General features: G+C 46.1%; 1 protein-coding gene across 6 annotated transcripts in view; it reads right to left on the minus strand.

The window, feature by feature from the left end:
* Positions 1-810: 810 nt before the first annotated feature.
* The window catches only part of DNMT3A (DNA methyltransferase 3 alpha), a 1,562,966-nt gene continuing 1,543,601 nt past the window's right edge, over positions 811-20,175 (minus strand). For all 6 annotated transcript variants that reach the window (XM_069233637.1, XM_069233638.1, XM_069233642.1 and 3 more), the window contains one exon: positions 811-5,410. In XM_069233637.1, the coding sequence (XP_069089738.1) occupies positions 5,269-5,410 (142 nt within the window). In that variant the 3' untranslated portion in view covers positions 811-5,268. The remainder of the gene's footprint in view (positions 5,411-20,175) is intronic.

Raw genomic sequence — 20,175 nt, forward strand, 5'->3', positions numbered from 1 at the left:
TGAGCTTTTGGCAATAACGCACGTTTTTAAAGGCTGTTTTTTAAAAATTTTGTTATCTGTCATACTGTCTGACATACATTGCAATGGACTGTGGACTCTGAGACAGCTCCTTTTAAAGTGCCTAGTGTAATTGGGCTTCTTACATTGTGTTTTACTAATAAAGTTGTTTGAGGATGTTTCATGCACATTCTGAAGACACTAGTTATGTTGCAAGATGTTCTTGTTTTTAGACTTTGTTTTAATACTCGCAGCTTTCAGTTATCAATCCGATTATAGTTTTTGTATTGAGGGTTCGACTCCTCTGAAAAGTGTATTTATTGATAATGTGTATAAAGGGGGGAAAAGCTGATAAATATAATTATTTTACTGACCCCCATAAGGCTTCCAGCATTCTGCCACAGAAACTTCGCATAGTTTTAGGACACTGACCCTGTGTGGTTGTTCCCAAAAGAAAGCTGCGTAATTAGGGGAGAAGGGGAGAAGAAAAAACAGTCAGACACGAAATGGGACTGTCTGGCTTCACCCGCTGCGAACACTCCCTGCCCAAAGTTAGGCGTGTAAGAAGAATCGAACACTTTGGGAACACAGCTGTCAATTAACCACTGTGCGTGAACTGGATGCGAAGCACTCCCAGCATAAAGAAAGAAATTAGCCAACTAAATGAAAAGAATGCTGGGGATACATCAGGCAGCACTGAATTAGGATTATTCACAATACAAAAGCACAAGGTAGAGAGACGTTCTGTACTGCTGTGAAGAACTGCAAACCATGCATTACACCGAAAACGCAAAAAGCCAATGCATTATGTACTCGAGGGATTTCAGACAACTTTATTTTCACGATTCAAAGAGAATTTACAGGTCGTCAAATAAATAAACCACAGCCTCGTACATCACACGGTCTGGAACCAGGAATAATCTCATATCGAAGACAGGTGGGGCCATACCGTTACTATCGACCCATAGCTAGGACAGAGAATCACTCTGAGGGTTTGTGGAAACAGACAATAATGACCACCCTCCCATAATTTGTATTGTTAATTGTTTGATTTTTACTTTTTTTTTTAAATCAAAATATGTTTAATCCAAAAATCACATGGCCAGCAATAATCAGTTAAAGGTACAAAGTTCTGGAAGCGCACAACACCCGTACCCACGAACCTCACAGGAGACGCCCTTGGTAATTTAACTTCGCCAAAAATTGTCTTGGTAGCATTCTCTGGGAAAATATGATGATGTGCTTCGATGAAATAGAAAGAGTCGATGCCGCTCTGAGCCCTGCTGCCGCGGAACATCTGTCCCTCCTGGATTATTCAGTCTTCAACAATGAGAAGTTCATTAAAAGACGGGCAGAGAGCTGTTGGTTCGGTTGATATAAATAATAGGTAAAAAAAAATAAAAAGTGCGCACAGCATCAATAAATCCTGCTAATGGCAAGTGCATAATTTCATGGCTGCACGTGAACATTAACAAGGCAATACATTCACACATTTTTTCATCCGAGGGTTAAGACCAGGAAACTTGAGGAGTGAATGCACTATGTTGCAAGATAAAAGCCTGGGCCAGGAAGATGTATGTTTGACATAAAAGATGTAAGTGATGAACTACAACTAGGAAAAACACACACACGTGCACACAAATACCTACACCCAAAAAGGTTGTTGCATTTTACTTAGGCGCAGTCTTGCCAACACGAACATTAATTTCATAGATTTTGTCCAGCTAAAATGTATATGTTTTGGTCTTTCTAAAACAAAGATTTTTTTTTTTTTTTTACATTTGAAAGTCAAACTTGCGCCCATTATAGCTGCCCCAAAGCAACAGTGGTTGGTCTCATGCCTCTTCCGTGAAAGAGGAGGCCCAGCAGTCATCACCCAACCTTCGTCGTGAAGAAAGAAGGAAGCACCCAGAGCACTTAAGCTTTTTAGTCACAGGAAATACAAACAAACATAAAAAAGAACAACCGTTTTAAGAATGTGAGCCAAAACATATCTCTTGGCCTTATGTATTCAACTGTCCCCACGTGAAATGGGCAAGAAAGTTGATCCCATCTCCCTGTCCCCGACTCCATATGCGACACTTGCAACATTGGAAAACATAATCCCTTCCTTAATCAGCCTACAAAAAACAATTTAAAGACTACATCACTGGGATAAAAAAGCAGTAGTCCCTTTGACAAATGGCATGGTCACAGACCTTCAGCAAATTATTATTAAAACTTGGAAGTCTGTTTGTCTTTTAAGGTATGCATTTATCTTTTTTATTGGAGTGAGATAGAACAACCCTACGTTCACGCAAGTAGTAGAAGAAACAAAAAAAATCACATCATTTACAAAGGAACGAACCCCAAATGAAAAGTCCATCCTTTCTTCCTACTTCCTCCCCCCTCCCGCCTAGCCCAGTCCCCAATAAAATAACATGAAACCGAAAAGAACGAGACTAAGAAGAAAACTGAAAATCCCCAAATGGAGACATTCTACATCAAGCTACATCAAACCGATTCAAACTGCCGGGTGAGCTAAAAAACAGAGATGAGGGGGGATATGCTACAGAATCAGCAGCAAGCACCAGAGGAAAAAGGACCCCTGCCCCATCCCTCTCCCCCCTTCCCCCACAACCAGAGTAGGGTTGACACGTAGCTACAGACCTTGTACATCATTCCGAACTTGCGGACATTGTGGATTCCTATTAAGCAAACATGGCAACGAAAATCACACCTCTTGGCTTGAAAACTAATTCTAAAATGCTTTTTCCTGTTCACCTGGAAAAACGAGGACATGAGCCCAACGAAATGTAAATGTGTAGCTGCTTAAGTAGCTACTCATTTTCAGCCCAAGAACAGATGAGGTAACCTAGGTCTCACTTCCAAAGAGGACCACGACCTTTTGTTATTTCACGATGGAAAGTATGCGAATTAAGCCCCAAATTTTATAGGGAAAGGAAAGACTTCTGGGCAGCCATTTAAAAAAAATCTCCTGTCAAAAGCAATGGACATTATTGTAATTCGATTCTCCTTTCCCCAAAAAACACAACAAACAGGACTGATCTGACCATGCATCATGTTTTCGAAATGGTAGCCTCCTAGCCACGATCTTCAAATACAGAGCAAACTAATGCTCCACTGCGAATGGCAAAATTACCCGGTTCCACATCTTTCGTTTCTCTGAAGCTAAAGATATGCACTCTAACACGGTGACTCCACAGAGTAGTTCTGTTATAAGGCTGCAAGCAAGCATATAGGTCACAACATCTGCAAATCTATCCATAGAGGAGAAATACACAATATCTTTTATCTGAAACCCTAACAGAGTGTAGACAATATTGAATGCTTAAATTATTGATCTGGCTCAGTTATTCCAGAAATAAATAACTACAATGCAATCTATTTTCCAGGAAATGGAGTCTGAAAAGTTTTGGCAGTTCCACTACATTACATAGCACTGATTCATTCATGATCAATTTAACTTCCTGTTCATTTTCAATTGCATGAGGGCAACACGAGGATGAGCATGGGTGAATGAAGTTAAGAGAATCTGTCCTCTGCCAAAAAAAAAAAGCACAACCTGCTCCTAGAGCTCCCATAAACTTAAAACGGAGCCGACCATGTATGTATGGTCACGTGGTCATTAAATCTAAAAATATTTTGCAATATCAACAGAAAATGTAAAAAGGAGGATTTAAAAGAGAGGAGGTGTTTTGAACTCCTCTCATACGATTTATAAAACTGCAGTGTGTGTTTTGTTGGTATGAACAGAGATGACCAAAAACATCGCTTCTCCATCCCTGGGAAGTTTGGCTGTTGAGTGTCTGCTGCCGGTAAGGTTACAGTAATGCAGAACACGGTCTGTGTGGGGGCAGATCACTACACCACACACAGTGAGCACCAATAAAGCACCAAGTTTGTCAATAGCTTCCCCTGTCTCCGACTGGTTCAACTGAAATGCATTTTGCATTGCCCTCCTCTGCCCTTTGATTACCCTTCTCCCTCCCGCATATAAAAATGTTATGATTCGGAAAGACATGATGAGACTGTGATGAAGAGCGATCGGAGATGGAGAGCAGAAAAGATGCAACTGGGAACCAAACTACATTTGTAGAAAACAAGGCCTGTAGGTTATTGCATCATCACTTTGGAAGTTCTCAACCCAGCGAGCTCTGCCCAGCCCCCTTCTAAGTAGCTCATTTCTGAACCTTTAAGTAGGTTTTAGCCCACTACATTTGATCCCCTCTTTTCTTGTTTCCATCGTTAAGGCAACATGGAAGCTGATGTTTTTAATCATCCCGCTGCTGGAAAGCACCATTATGAAGTTGTGTTGTACAGTAGCAGTAATAGTACCAATCAGACGCTGACGCGCATACACATACGTGTGTGTATGAATGTACTTCGGCAGATGCCTTGTGCCATACATGTGCGTGCGTATTAAGTAGTCATGCGTGTCTTTGCATACATATGTATGTGCAGATAAAGCATCTACGTATCTATATATGCACTTTTACATACATGTATGTATACATTAATATAAAGATATGTAGATGGAGACATGTACACTCCCATATGTATAAACTGTAAACAAGAGGTAAGAGCGGCTTGTAGGAACTGTCTCTTTGTGGTCTCTTTGAGTTAGGCACCAGAAATGCTTTAAAAAATGTGGTCAGAGTTCGATTTTCAATTTCTGCTGTCCCTGGAAGTATTTTCTTTTAGCACCCGTTAGCAGTACTATTAAAACATTTACGGAATGCACAACTGGAAGTCAGGCACTGCTGCAGGCCCATGCGTTATATCCACTTTGTCTATTCCTACTTGTGCTCTAAAACGAGACCAGTTCAGAGACGAGAAAGAAGATGCATATTCAGATCTTCTTTCTTTTCATTCCCCTCTCGCTTGTTTTCCTTTGAGCTTTTTTATCTTGTAATCATTTTTTACAGCACCGCTAAGATCGTAAAAGCCTTTGCCTCAAATACAGCTTGAGAGCAAATAAGAAAACAGACAAATCCTTTCCAACCCGCCCCAATAAAATAGCTAAAAATTGTACAAGTTTTTACCAAAACAAACAAAAAAATTAAATAGGATAAAAGTGTAACAATTAACAGGAATTTACGTAAAAAACATCGTCTCGAATGCAATTCTTTGCCGTTCCAATAACCGGTGTTTGGTTCATCCTGCCTTTCCTAGATTTGCGTTCCACTTAGTCGGGTTTATTTTCTGCCCATTTTGTGTTTGCTCGGTTCCTGTTGCTTCGCCTTGCCTCTGCCAGTCTTTTCTCTTTCATTAGACGCAGGCGAAGTATTCCTTGAGTGGTGCAAACAGGTGGCGGATAACGGGAACGCTCCATGATCTTCCCAGGAGGCGCTGCCTTGCCAAGCGGCTCATATTGGAGACATCTGTGTAATGGACTGGAAAGCCAAACACCCTGCAGAAGAATGGGAAAAAGGGTGTTAGTCAACATGGGAAGAGGGAATTCCCGACCTAAGTTATGAAGACTTTCCTAAGTGGAGGTCACATGAACCAGCCAACTTACTTAGATGCTGGTAGCACGAGTTCTGAAATCACCCAACACTTCATAAATGCCCTCTGAAAATCGTTCATAAACCGAGGATGTCTCTCCATGAATACTTCTTTCTTCCAGGGCTTAAGAAACCCTCTCATGGTCTCTTTAAAGACTCCTATTTACATATATAACATTTAGGGTTCACCTCGTGAATCTTTAAATGCTTTAGGGTTTGAAAGCATGGTCTTTTATTGTTCCAGACTACATTAACAAGGCAAACAAAAACGTGATGGCTGGAACGCTTGAATTAACCGCAGCCACCGCTGATTACTTGAGCCGCATCCCGGTCCAGCTCAGGGGACCTGGCTTTAGAGTTTATGCTGGGCAGTTCCTACTTACTTAAGGAGGATCAAAGCTAAGATGCATATTGCTGGGTCTAATCGGCGGTGGCATTGTGGGCAGATAAAAAACGTTGGCCCCAAGTAATTACCAGTGGATGAGATGAGTTCAAGCATCTCAACTATCACTTTTTTGCTTAATTTAACAAGGCGTCACACCTTTCCGTTTAGTCAATGAAGAACATTGGAAAATCTAACTTTTCAACTAAAGAGAAGTAATACTCAGGAACTATTCTTGAGTCCATCTCGCTGCAAACTTTCTAGTTTACTTGAAATTAGGATTTGTTACTTAATTTCAGTTAACATATTTAAAGAGTCCTTTTAGCTGTGCAGCCAATCTCTCACTTTCAATTAAGGACTACGACATAATGTCCTCAACCCCATGCATCTTTACCACAGAATTTGTACTCTTCTCGGCTGCAGTAATTAATACTTATGGTTCACTATTTATTATTCTGAGTTGGGAGGGCGCTCTACTGTTTATTCTGTTTTCCCCACCAAACGTTCTTGGGCATTGTTTGCTATTATACTGCTTTCTTCTCCTGGTTCTCGGGTAATTCTGGTTCTTCAAGTTATATGGAGTATTCTGATGTGTTGCGGACCTTGTTCGTGCTACATACATCTATTACAAAAACAGGTATGCTAAACCTGCTGAAAGCGTGCAGAGGCTGACATTTAGAAGCTAGAAGCCAGGGGCGAGCACAGCGTAAATACATTAATTTCAAAATTCTAGTAAAGAGATTATCAAATAGATCAAGAACACTGAAAGGTGGTCGACAGTTTAAAGAAAGGGTCACCCCTACTACGTTTTATTGAGGAGTTTCAAACAGCCCTGTGCCTCACTTCACATACTTGCTTACAAGGGTAGTACAGTTTAAAGTGTAACTCCAAGACTGTGAAATAGCAGGAATCTAACTGCCATGTGGGGCTTGACCGCACTCTAATATGCTGTGTTTGTTACCACCAGTTTTATTTGGTCGAGTTAAAGGCTAGCCTGGATAGCTCAATATTTAAGAGTTTCCTGAAAGAATTTGTTACTTGCCTGTAACACCTGTTCTCCAGTATTGGTATTTTTTATAGATTCACATGCTTGAATCATTTGCCATCGTTAAAGTGGGAGTCTCACGGTATCAGCGTTGGGATGCCTTCTAGTAGCCATGCGCTGTATAAATACCATAAACTAAACTATCACAGTAAGCAGTATATATCAGTATAACAGGTTGTAAAGGGAATACAAAATTCATCTTAATAGCCTTTCTATGTCCTCTTTAAAAAAAAAAAAAAAAAGAAAAGGACCAAAAGTTGAGCAATGATCAATCAGTCAACAGCACCCTTTAAGACTCCCAACAGAGGCATCTTCCCTCAGATTTTCAAAGCACTACTGAGATAAATCTCACTACCCATAAAGGACAACCTCTTAAGGGAGGAGCGTGGGTTGCATATGAATCTATGAAAGATACCAATACTGGAGAATGGGAGTTACAGGTATGTAACAAATTCTTTCTTCAGCACACAAGCATATAATAGGGGATGGTGAGTACAACATTATACATTATACTGTAAGAAAGGCTCACCTTATTGGAAAAGATGGATGAAGCACTGCTTGACTCACTGCAGCATCACTGCAGTGATCCATGTTCTAGACAGTAATGCTGCGTTAAAGTATGATTAGTTTTACAAGTTGCAGCTCGGCAGATACTTTCAATCGAAACCCCAGCAAACAGAGCCACTGTTGGCGTCACTGCTCTAGTGGAATGCGCCTTGACTTTAGAATGACGGGGCCTGCCCGCCTTTGAGTGGCAGAGCTTTACTGCTGATGCAATCCAGCTTGCAATGGTGGCTTTAGTGACATGACCTTCCTTATTGCTCCTCTATGCCACAAATAACTGTTTTGATTTGCTGAAGTCCTTTGTACGCTGTATACAGAACTTTAAATTTTTTTTACATTAAGAGTATGCAAAGTTCTTTCCGTAGGTGACTGTGGATTTGGGAAAAAGGTACAAAGAACAGCAAGTTAATTGAGATGGAAGTCCGTCAGTACTTTAGGTATGAACCTATGATTAGTTCGAAGGATAACATTACTATGCTTGAAGAAAAGACTAAGGGCCTCATTCTGACTTTGGCGGGCGGCGGAGGCCGCCCGCCAAAGTACCGCCGTCAGAATACCGCTGCGCGGTCAAAAGACCGCCGCGGTAATTCTGAGTTTCCCGCTGGGCTGGCGGGCGACCGCCAGAAGGCCGCCCGCCAGCCCAGCGGGAAACCCCCTTCCACGAGGATGCCGGCTCCGAATGGAGCCGGCGGAGTGGAAAGGGTGCGACGGGTGCAGTTGCACCCGTTGCGATTTTCAGTGTCTGCTATGCAGACACTGAAAATCTTGGTGGGGCCCTGTTAGGGGGCCCCACGACACGCGTTACCGCCAACCAGGTTCTGGCGGTCAAAACCGCCAGAACCAGGCTGGCGGTAAGGGGGTCGGAATCCCCATGGCGGCGCTGCCTGCAGCGCCGCCATGGAGGATTCCTCAGGCCAGGGGAAAACCGGCGGGAAACCACCGGTTTCCCTTTTCTGACCGCGGCTTTACCGCCGCGGTCAGAATAGGCCTGGATGCACCGCCAGCCTGTTGGCGGTGCATCCGCGGTCCCCGGCCCTGGCGGTCCATGACCGCCAGGGTCGTAATGACCCCCTAAGTGTGAAGGCCTGTAGTTCACTTACACTCTTTGCTGAATTTAAAGCCAAAAGTAAGGCAAGCTTCCATGTCAGGAATTTAAGATCCAAATTGTCAATTGGTTCAAAGGGTGTTTTCATGAGATGTGATGGCACAATGTTAAGCTGCCATACTGTTAGAGGCGATCGAATTGGGGAAAATGTTCTGAATAGCCCCTAGAAAAACTGCTGAATTAGTCTGGTTGACCAAAGAGAAGAAGAGCCTGTGACCCTTCTGTATCTAGAAATCACCACCAAATTTACTCTGATGGAAAAATGTGACAGATTGGCTTTGGTAAGAGAGAGGAGGTATGGCAACACGTGCTCAAGGAGTGAGGAGACAGGATGCACTTTTGAGCTTTGACACCATAAACAGAACAGTGCCTTTACGACTGCTGGGAACTCCATTTTGATGGCTTTATTTAATGTTTTAAGTTTACATGTGACAGCAACCAATTATTCTTAACAATGAAGTACAGGTTGAAGCACAGGCATCTACACAATCATCTTCCATGCTCCTGGATACAATGGAGTCACTCTTTCCATTGAACTGGGCTTATTCTACAAGTTACTTACCTTTGGTAACAATATATCTGGTAGAGATATATTCTAGTTGCAGATTCCTTACCTTAGAATTTCCCCCAGGTGTCAGACGGGATCTGGACATTTTTCTTTGAGCACTAGCCCTGCGCGCCGTTAGGTGACGTTGATCGACTCCGCGGGCGTCGTGGTTTTTTTAAAATATATTTTTATTGCGTTTTGCATAATACAAAACAAACAATAACACAAACGAACCCCCCCCATTGTAGCAACAAACAGTATATACTACAACCCTCCTCAACTTCAGTATTTATCCCGGTCAGCAAAACTCCCAATGTTCCTCACATTGTGCATCAGTATCGGGACCACATCTCCGGCCCAACCTGCCGGGCTTCCAGTCGACACAGTCTGCATATTCAGTCCAGGAGTGGTTGTCGTACCAAACATCAGAGTCGACAGACCAACAAAAGAGGGGTGAAGCAACAGAAAGAACAACAAGAAAGGCAGGTAGGGCGAAAAAACCAAGCTACACCAGCTGACCTCAACTATACACAATCTTTAACCCAGTCAGGGGGGATAGGGGAAGCATCAAGTGCGGCAAACTCATATCATTCCGCCTGCTCATTTATAAACGTCAGGTACTCACGCAGCGGAGCCCAGATATCCTTCGGCCGGGAGCCTTCAGGCATGAGCTCCCAAAAGACCATCAACTGCTCGTGACAAAAGGCAGCATCCCGCAGCCATTCGGATCTACGCGGCGCCCGCCCCCTGCCCCAGCACATGGCAACTCTACGCTAATAGCAAAAGTAAGCCCACCAGCCGCCTATGCGGTCCGTTAAACTCATCCACACACCCAAGCAGCGCAACCCTAGGGGAGATGGGTATCTTAGAGCCAGTTACCACAGCAATTGTATGCAAAACCTCCACCCAAAAAGCGTGAACTTCCGCACACTCCCACGGCAGGTGCAGAAAACCCGCATCCGGCGCATGACAGCGCTCACAACACACGTCCGCGCGCAAACCCATGGAGTGGAGCCCGCTGGGCGTATAATATAAACGATGCAAAAACTTAAAGTGCAGCAGCCATAACCTATAATTCAGGGCCAGCACTCTCATGTGGGCACAGCAACCTCACCACATTGCCTCTGTAATAGGTTCCCCCACGTCTCTCTCCCACATGGCCCTAGAGGACTCCCCAGAGCCGCCTCTCTGCTCCTGTATGCAGTTATACAGTTTGGTAACTAGCTTACTCGGTGACCGCGCGCAGCACAGCACCTCCAGAGCACGGAACTCCGCGGGCGCCTCCGGCAAGCCTGAAAATCGAGCTCGCAGCAGAGCACTAACCCTGAGAGCATACATTCGCTGCAACGCCGTCCCGCCACTGTCATCTAGCACCTCCGAAAGGCCTATCAGGCGACCATCCACAAACCAGTCTCCCCGCCTCCCGAAGAAAGCCACGCACCCTCGCATCTCGGAACATCTGAGCATCAGCGACCGCCATAACAGGCAACGAGGGAGCAAACGGTGCATTAACACCAGAACGCTGCATCAGCATCCCCCATATCAATTCCCTTAGGCTGAGACCGGGCCCGGCCCCCAAGCATCCGCAGCAACCCATCCGGCCACACTGCATCACTGTCGGGTGCCAGATGCGGCAAATATCGAATCGGATGCAACCAATAGTACGCAAAGTGTGCTTGCGCACAGTTATAGTATAACTTCAGATCTGGAGCAGCAAGCCCACCTAACTCGAACGGTAGTGTCAGCCTCTCCCAGGAGCTACGGGACCGGCGACCCGCCCATACCAAGCGAATCAGCGCAGAGCACAGGCGTCGCAGGAAACCCCGCGTGAGCTGAAGTGGGAGGTTAACGAAGAGATACAGGAATTTAGGAAGAACCACCATCTTCGTAATGGCGATACACCCAATTAACGATAATGGTAGGGCACGCCAAGTCTCAATCTTCTCCTCGAGCCATGACATTGCAGCACCGTAATTAGCCAACCGAAGTGTGTCAACATCACAGCTCAGCTGAATTCCCAGATAGCGCACCGGGCCCTCCGCCCAAGCCATGGGGTACCGCGAATCGAACTTCGACACACTCTGAGTCAAAGGCAAGACCACCGACTTCGACCAGTTGATCGTGATGCCAGAAAAGGTGCCAAAGCCACAATGTCGTCCAATAAAAGGTCCAAGTTTCGATCCAGATTCCGCACGTATATCGCAACGTCATCAGCATACATAGATACCAAGATAGGCCTCTGTAAGAACTGCAAACCCCTATCATTATACTTCTGTCGCAGCCCCGCCGCCAGAGGTTCCATTGCCGCCGCAAATAGTAGCGGGGACAACGGGCATCCCTGACATGTACCGTGAGCAACAGGGAATGGGGCCGACACGCACCCGTTGAGACGCAACCGAGCAGTGGGCAGGGTGTACAATAATCTAATTAACTGCACAAACCGCGCGCTGAGACCTACCCGGGCCAGAAGTGCAAACATATACTCCCATGCCAGAGAGTCAAAAGCTTTGGCGGCATCGAGAAACACCGCCGCCACCCTGTCCTCCGCCCCCAACGAGCCCGCCACCAAAAAAAATTTGCACAAGTTGTGACATGTGGACCTCCCGGGGACAAATCCCGATTGATCCGGGAGCACAAGTTTGGGAAGGAGTGGCTGCAAACGCACCGCAATCATTTTTGCCAGGATTTTGTTATCAATGTTGATCATAGAAAGTGGGCGGTACGAGTCGAATCCTTCCCGCGGTCATCGTGGTTACGTGATTACATTGCGGTCGTATATAGACGCCACCCGGCACGTTGACATCAGTTTCTTTTCATGGCTTTCCACGCCAGTAGTGGAGAGCCATGAAGAACACTGAGAATGGTGTGCCAAACTAGGGCCCTTCGAGGGAAGTACCTGTCCCTAGAAATCAGTTTGCAGTGCAGGGAGGATGGGTGGGTCTGTGAGGAATCTGCAACTAGAATATGTCTCTACCAGATATATCGTTACCAAAGCTAAGTAACTTGTACAACTGATAGAGACTTCTAGTTGCAGATTCCTTACATTAGAATAGATACCAGAGCAATACAATCCCCAAGGGTGGGCTGCGAACCAAGATCACACCAAAAAATCCTGCAGGACCGAACGGGCAAAGTATCCGTATCTGTGGACATCAGTGTCCAGGTAGTAATGCTTGGGGAACGTACGTAAAGATGCCAAAGTTGCCACATGGCAGATATCCAAGATTGGAACTTTGCCTGCTAACACTTTAGTGGAAGCAGATGCTCTAGTTGAATGAGCACGCAAACCCTCAGGGGGTTGCTTTTTTGCAAAAGAATAGCACTTCCTGATGTAGAAGACTACCCATCGCGTGATGATCCTTTTCTGCACCACCTTCCCTTTCTTCGCTCCCGCATAACCCACAAAGAGTTGATCGTCAATGCTTTTTTTGGATCCAGACAGGGGAGTCTCTCCTCCTCATGAGAGGGATGTGGGGGTGCGAAAAAAGTAGGCAAGGTGGTAGATTGGCCTACGTGAAAAGGTTTCACCACTTTGGGAGAAAGGTACAAAGCACCACTTTGTTGGGATGCACTGCTAGGAAAAGTGGCTTTAAAGAGAGAGCCTGACGCTCACTCTGAGAGCGAGGTGATGACAATCAAGAAGGCAGTCTTAAGAGTCAAGAGCCATAGCGAAGTCGTGGAGCGGCTTGAAAGGATCACACATTAGGTATGTGACGACCAAGTTAAAATCCCACTGGGACATTATGAACGGGACAGGAGGGAACATACGTGTGAGGCCTTTAAGAAACCTCTCAACAAAGGGAGATTTGAATAGAGAAGGTTGAGATGGCAGAAAAATATCCCTTGAGGGTGCCCAGAGCAGAGACCTGCTGGGCAAAAGAGAGAATAAAGAGGAGAACCTCAGAGAGAAGTGCAGAGAGGAGATCAACAGACTTGATACACCATGCCACAAATTTCCTCCGACAGGCATATACTGTTTTGGTGGAGGGACGCCTGGCTGCCAAGATGACATTACAGACTTCGGGTAGAAGGTCAAAAGCAGTGAACTGCCGCCGCTCCATCTCCACGCAAGGAGACGGAGACTGGACAGATTCAGGTGGCTAACCGTCCCCTGCTGCGGCAATAGAAGATCCTCCCGAAGGGGCAGTCTGATCGGAGGATTGATGGTTATGCTCAGTAGCTCAGGATACCAGACTCTCCGTGCCCAGTCTGGAGCCACTAGGATTACTTGGGCCCGGGTTTGCCTGATCTTTTTCACAACTCTGGGCAGACGTGGTATTGGCAGGAAGGTGTACAGGTGGCCTGAGTTCCACTCGTGACGAAAAGCATCACTGAGTGAGTGCTACCTTGGAAACGCCAATGCACAAAACAGCTGACATTATGCATTCTCTGCAGAGGCGAACAGATGTAACCAAGGCTCTCCCCACTGCTGAAAGAGACCTTGCGCCACCTCTGGATGGAGATGCCATTCGTGATTGACTACGCATCGTCTGCTGAGTTTGTCTGCTCTGGCGTTCAAGGAGCCTGCCAGATTTTGAACCACCATAGAAATGCCCTGGCGTTTCAGCCATGTCCAGAGTTGAACTTGACAAAGGTCTACGACCCCACTCCGCTCTGCTTGTTGCAGTACCACATGGTAGTGGTGTTGTCGGGGAACACCTGCACCACTTTCCCTTTGAGGAAGGGAAGGAATGCTTTCAATGCAAGTCGGATCGCCCAGGGCTCCAAAAGGTTGATGTGGAGCCTGGACTGCTCCGGAGACCAGAGGCTTCTGATCTTCACCTCTCCCATGTGGCCGCTCCATCCCAGGAGTGACGCATCTGTCACTACTGTGAGATCTAGTTGGGGAAGGAAGAGGGATTTGCTGTTGACCCAATCTGGATTCGACAACCACCACTGCAGGTCTTTTGCAGTTCCTTCCAAGATCTGAACCATGTCTGAGAGATTCCCCTTACGCTGCGCCCACTGGAACTTCAGGTCCTACTGCAGAGCCTGTATATGCCATCTGGCATGTTGGACCAGCAGGATGCAGAAGGCCATGAGGCCCAGCAGCCTCAGAATCATTCTCACCGAAATCCAGTATAGAGGCTGAAACATCAGTATCATAGCCCGAATATCCTGGACTCGCTTTTTGGGAGGATAAGCCCGAAACTGCACTGTGTCCAGAACAGCTTCAATGAAAGGGAGAAACTGACAGGGAGTCAGGTGTGACTTTGGCATGTTTATAGTGAACCCCAGCGAATGCAGGAGGTCTGCCGTAGTCTGGAGGTGGGGGACGACTTTCTGGGACGTGTCTGCCTTCAACAGCCAGTCGTCGAGGTAGGGGAAGACTGGAACCCCTACCTGCGCAGATGAGCTGCATCCACTACCATCACTTTCGTGAATACCTGAGGGGCACTGGTAAAGCCAAAGAGGAGCACGGTGAACTGAAAGTGCTGGTGACCTACAACGAATCATAGGTAACGTCTGTTGGCCGGCAGGACGGGAATGTGGAAATGTACATCCTGCAACTCCAAAGCTACCATCCAGTCTCCAGGGTAGAAAGGATCTGAGCTAGGGTTAGCATCTTGAATTTCCCCTTCTTGAGGAAGAGATTAAGCGACCGGAGGTCTTGGATAGGGCGAAGGCCCTTGTCCTTGTTGGGAACCAGAAAGTAGCGGGAACAGCAACCACGACCTATTTCTCGCGCGGGGACTCTCTCTATGGCTCCATTGGCCAGGCGAGCCTTGATCTCCTCACGGAGAAGTGGCAAATGGTCCTCCGATAGATGATCATATGATGGTGACATGGCTGGAGAAGTCTGGAAGGGGAGGGAGTAGCCCCTTTGGACAATTTGCAACACCATCCTGTCTGTGATAATGGATTCCCAGTGGGACAGGTGATGGCGAATCCTGCTGCCTACTGGTCCCGGATGTTCCGACGGTCTAGGTAGGTTTGGAGGCAAAGGAGGGGGATGGGTGGATTGGACGGCCCGCTGACTAGCTGATCCACGAGCTTGTGGGATCCCGTATCAGCGGAGGGGCTGTACAGCATGCGCTGGTCGGTGACCAGGTGGAAAGAAACGCGGGTGGGTGACCCTTCTGTAGCTACATAAGGCAGACTGTTGGGTCACCGGATCAGCGCACAGGCTGGCACGGAAAGAAGAACCAACATCAGTGCGCCAGGGTGGCGCCTATATACGACTGCGACGTCATCACGGCGACCACGACACCAGTAGAGTTGACCAATGCCACCTAACAGCGCACGGGGGTACTGCTCGAAGAGAAATCTCTAGATCAAGTCTGACGTCTGGGGGAAATTCTAAGGTAAGGAATCTGCACCTAGAAGTCTCTATCAGATTAACAGTATTGTGGAGACCCGGTCCCTCAGTTGACAATCAACTTACTCTTATATGTAACCTTGACAGTGTGATAACAGCTAGCAGACCCATAAAGCCCCCACTGACATAGACACTTATGTGGCATACTCCCTGGGCAGTGTATCGAAAGAACTATCACTTACATCCCTGTGTCTACCACTTCCCCCGCTTTCCCTCCCTAAAGGCCCTGCAAATAGGCTGATATAATTCCCATATAGCCTTAGGTCAGGAGACCCTAGGCTGAAGCTCTCTGTAAGCGTAGGATTGCGTGCTACAGCTCGCCATGTCTGCGTGCCATTCTTTGATTGTGGGGACTGATCCACTTTCCCACTTCATTGCGATCCTGCGTCTTGCTAATAGTAAGCCCATGGCCACAAGCCTCCTAGGTACAATGCCCACATCTCTGTCATACACCATGTAAGGAAATGCCTTCTTGGCATGGTTACCCCCTGATGTTTTGCCTTTGCTGATGCTAAGTTTTGATTGAAAGTGTGCTGGGACACTGATAGCCAGGCCCCAGCACCAGTGTTCTTTCCCTAAACTGTATGTAGGAAGTTGGCTCTGTATGCACTATTTAAAAGTAAGGAATAGTATGCACAGAGTCCAAGGGTTCCCCTTAGAGGTAAGATAGTGGCAAAAAGAGATAATTCTAATGCTCTATTTTGTGGTAGTTTGGTCGAGCAGTAGGCTTATCAGAGGGTAGTGTTAAGCATTTGTTGTACAGACACAGGCAATAAATGAGGAACACACACACAAAGACTTACTCCAGGCCAGTAGGTTTCCTAAGGGGCAGTTTATTGGCAACTACAAGTCTTTTGTGACTGGGGTACTAGTAATTAATTTTGCTAACCATTGCAATTGCCCCGCCCAGTAGTAAATTTCTAGGTCTGGGACAGCTAGGCCTCCTTCTGTGGTGGGTCTTTGAATAGTTCGGAGTGCTATTCTGTGCCTGTTAGGTCCCTAAATGAAACTCACGGTTAAAGACTCTATATTTTTTAACACTGCTTTCGTGATTATTAGTGGGATAGTGGAGAAACAGTATAGTAGTCTTGGTAATGCTATCATTTTAAGTAGGGCAATCCTCCCAAAGACCGTTAGGGGCAGGGTGCCCCAGAAGTGCATACTGGCCCTTATTCCCGATTGTTCTTTGAATATTCCCCTCTAATAGGTCATCCATCTCGTGGTAAATGTTAATTCCTAAATATTTAAAAGTATTTGGAGACCATGGTAGACCTCTAGTATCTGTGGGAACTGGAGTACCCTTTATCAATGGAAATATAGAAGATTCTCTCCAATTGATTCGAAGTCCTGAGGCTGATCCGAGATTTTCTAGCATACCTATTACTCCAGGTAGATCAGTTTCTAGGTTCTTAAGAAAAAGGAGCATGTCGTCTGCGTAAAGGGCGATATAATGTGTCCAACTATTAATTGGGATACCCTCAAAGTATTTTTTGGATCTAGCTGTATGAGCAAGAGGCTCCACTGCTAACGCAAACAGGAGGGGGGATAATGGACAGCCTGGCCTGGTCCCCCTACCCACTGAAAAAGGGTCAGATATTGTGATGCCTGTGCGCACTCTAGCTGTGGGATTGGTATATAAAAGCTTTGTTCATCGGGTGAAGCCTTCGCCCAGTCCAAGTTTTAACATGACCCGTTCTAGATAGTCCCATCTAAGGCTATCAAAGGCTTTTTCTATGTCTATTGATACTATTGCTGCATGAGGCATAGCTGAGGGCATCGAGTGCAGAACCGAAATCAGGCGTCTAATGTTCTGCGCTGAGGAATAAATCCTGATTGGTCTTGGTGGATCAGTGAGGACATGAAGGGTAAGAGTCTGTTAGCTAAGATCCGGCTTAGTATTTTATAATCTAGGTTTAACATGGACAGAGGGCGGTAGGAGCGGACATCTGTGGGTGGTTTATCTGATTTCAATAAAGGGATCATTATGGCCTTGTTGGTTGACTGGGGCAATCTATTATAATGCCAAGCCTCTGTATATATTTCACAGAGCCTTGGCGCTAGTATGTCCTGAAATAGTAGATAAACCTCCATAGGGAGTCCATCTGCTCCCAGGACTTTACCCCTTGCCATGCCTTGTATTGCAGTTTTGATTTCTATAATTGTTATACGGGCAGCCAGGGACTCTCATTCTACAGCTCCCAACTTGAGCAGAGCGAGAGCCTCCAGCTCCATGATCTGGGTGTTATTGATGATCTCACTAGGGGGTGCATATAATGTTGAATAATATTCAACGAAGCAAGTGTTTATTTCTTTTTGGCCGAGCGCTCTGTCACCTGGAAGTCTCTCAATTTCAACTATGATTGATTGTTGCGTAGGGGGTTTGGCAAGCCATGCTAAAAGGGTGCCAGCTTTGTCCCCTTCAGCATGTTGTCTGCTTAGGTACTGCTTATAGTCAAAGCGAGAAAGCCTAGAGTTCTCTTCAGATATTTTTGTTTTGGTTTCGTTAAGAAGGGGGGTTAGCTCAGGGTGTGCGGGGTGTCTGCGCTCAATGTCTCTGAGGGAGTCTTCAAGCCTTTTTATTTCGGATTCAATTGATTTTCGGACCCCAATACTCTCACTGATACAGTTTCCCCTGGTTACTATCTTGAAAGCTTCCCATTCGAGTGCTTTAGAGGTAGCTGTTCCTGAGTTTTGCATAAAATATTCTTCAATGTTTTTGTATAGTAGATGTTTGAATGCTTCGTCTCCGAGAGCCTCCGCTCTAAGACGCCAAGTAGGGATCCGTGGTCTCTCTCTACTCCATGTTAATGAAACTAATAGGTGATTATGGTCTGATATAGTGCGGCTCAGGTATTCGGCTGCTATCACCGTGGTTTGTATTTCTGGGGAAATTAATACAGTGTCTAATCTGACATGTAGGTCATGTACTACTGAGTAATAAGAATAGTCCCTGCTGTGTGGGTTAAGTTGTCTCCAACAGTCCCCTACTTGCCAGTGTTGTTGCCATTCTGTAAATGCTTTAGCAGTTTATACAGTTTGTGATTGCAATAGGGGAGGGTGTGATCTATCCATGTTAATATCAGCTATGCAATTGAAGTCTCCACCAATTATCTTTGGACCCGCCAGGGTTGGACCTAATTCCCGAGATAATCTATCAAAGAATTTTCTTTGTTCTAAGTTCGGGGCATACAGGCCACCAATGGTTATTTCCCTTCCATCTAGTCTTCCAGTGACCATGACATACCTCCCATCTTTATCTATGATTGTGTGCAGTGCTTGGAATGGTACTCCGGGGCGGATCCACATCAGTACTCCCCTGTCAAACGCCGAATAACTAGTGGCAAACGTTGGGCCTCTCCATCTTTTTTTAAGTGCTGCAACCTCTTGTTCAAGAAGATGTGTTTCTTGCAGTAGTGCTATGTGTACTCCCCTGCGTTTGAGATAGTTATATACCTTATATCGCATGGACATGTTATTTAGACCTCTGACATTCCATGTTATTATTTTATATTTTGAAGCCATAGTTTGTGATATTCAAGTTGTAGGCTGTGGGTGGGGAGATACTGTTGTTGTATACTGGGATTATATTGATCTGTTAAGGATCTGGATCGAGAGTTACTCATCGTTTTTAGGACTAGTGCACAAATTCCCCTTAAACCTACGTGAACAAACAAACTTAAATCCCAACTCCCACTCCCCAGGACCGGTAACTAGAACTCTCCCCGTCCAAACCATTAACATTTCTAATTGAATAACCTATAGGTGGGTGGCGTGTGAGAGACCGAGAGCTCCCGCCCGAGCTGCTCCCGGGGCCCGGCTGCATTGTGGTTAGGTCCCTCTAAGTTCTGCTTGTACTACAATTTTGTCAGCTGGTAGAAGTGGACTGTGCTGGATATACGGTCAGTGACATTAGGTTTGCTTTAAGTACTCACGGACAGTTCAAACTGCTCGCAAAGGGGTCCTATCATTTCTTCTGACGTTCCTGGCGTTATTTTAGGTAGGCTAATGGCAGTGTCCTGCGAGGATATCGAAGAATCACTGCAATTAGAGTCAGGGTCTGATACACTGCCGGAGGTCCAGGATTGAGGGCGTTTCCCCCCCACTCAGTGCTGCAGCCGCGTCCCCTGCGTCTCGTCTTTCTTGGGAGGGATTGTTGTCTTGGGGGGGCTGCCTCTGTGACTCGCTTGAAGGATCTGGCTGTGCTTCCTGCCCGGCTTGCGGAGGGTTCTGGAGGAGGGGGTTAAATTGGTGAGATTCAGGGTTTCCAGCCATTCCTCCACCAGCTGTGGTGATAAGAAGAACTGCGCTTTGCCCTCATATTCCACTCTAAGTTTGGCAGGGAAGAGCATTGCATATTTTATACCGTTCTCGCGCAGTGTGCGTTTGGATTCGTTGAAGATGGCCCTTTGTGTCTGTGTCTCTTTGGTGAAGTCTGGGAAAATCATAACTCGTTGATTATTGCACGTGGTGTCGCCAAGTTGGCGTGATTGTGAAAGAATATAGTCTCCGTCTTTATAATGCAGCAGCTTTGCTACAATTGGTCGGCATCTAGCTCCTGGAGGTGGAATCCTGTTGGGTACCCTATGGGCTCTTTCTATCGCAAAAAAAGGACGAGAGGCCTTCTGTGGCTATTGTGTTTCTGATCCAGTCTTCCAGAAATGATTCCATGTTGATTGCTGAGGATTCTGAGCCTTCCGGTACTCCAATCA

The sequence above is a fragment of the Pleurodeles waltl genome, chromosome 5 (genome assembly GCF_031143425.1).
Source record: "Pleurodeles waltl isolate 20211129_DDA chromosome 5, aPleWal1.hap1.20221129, whole genome shotgun sequence".
NCBI lineage: Eukaryota > Metazoa > Chordata > Amphibia > Caudata > Salamandridae > Pleurodeles > Pleurodeles waltl.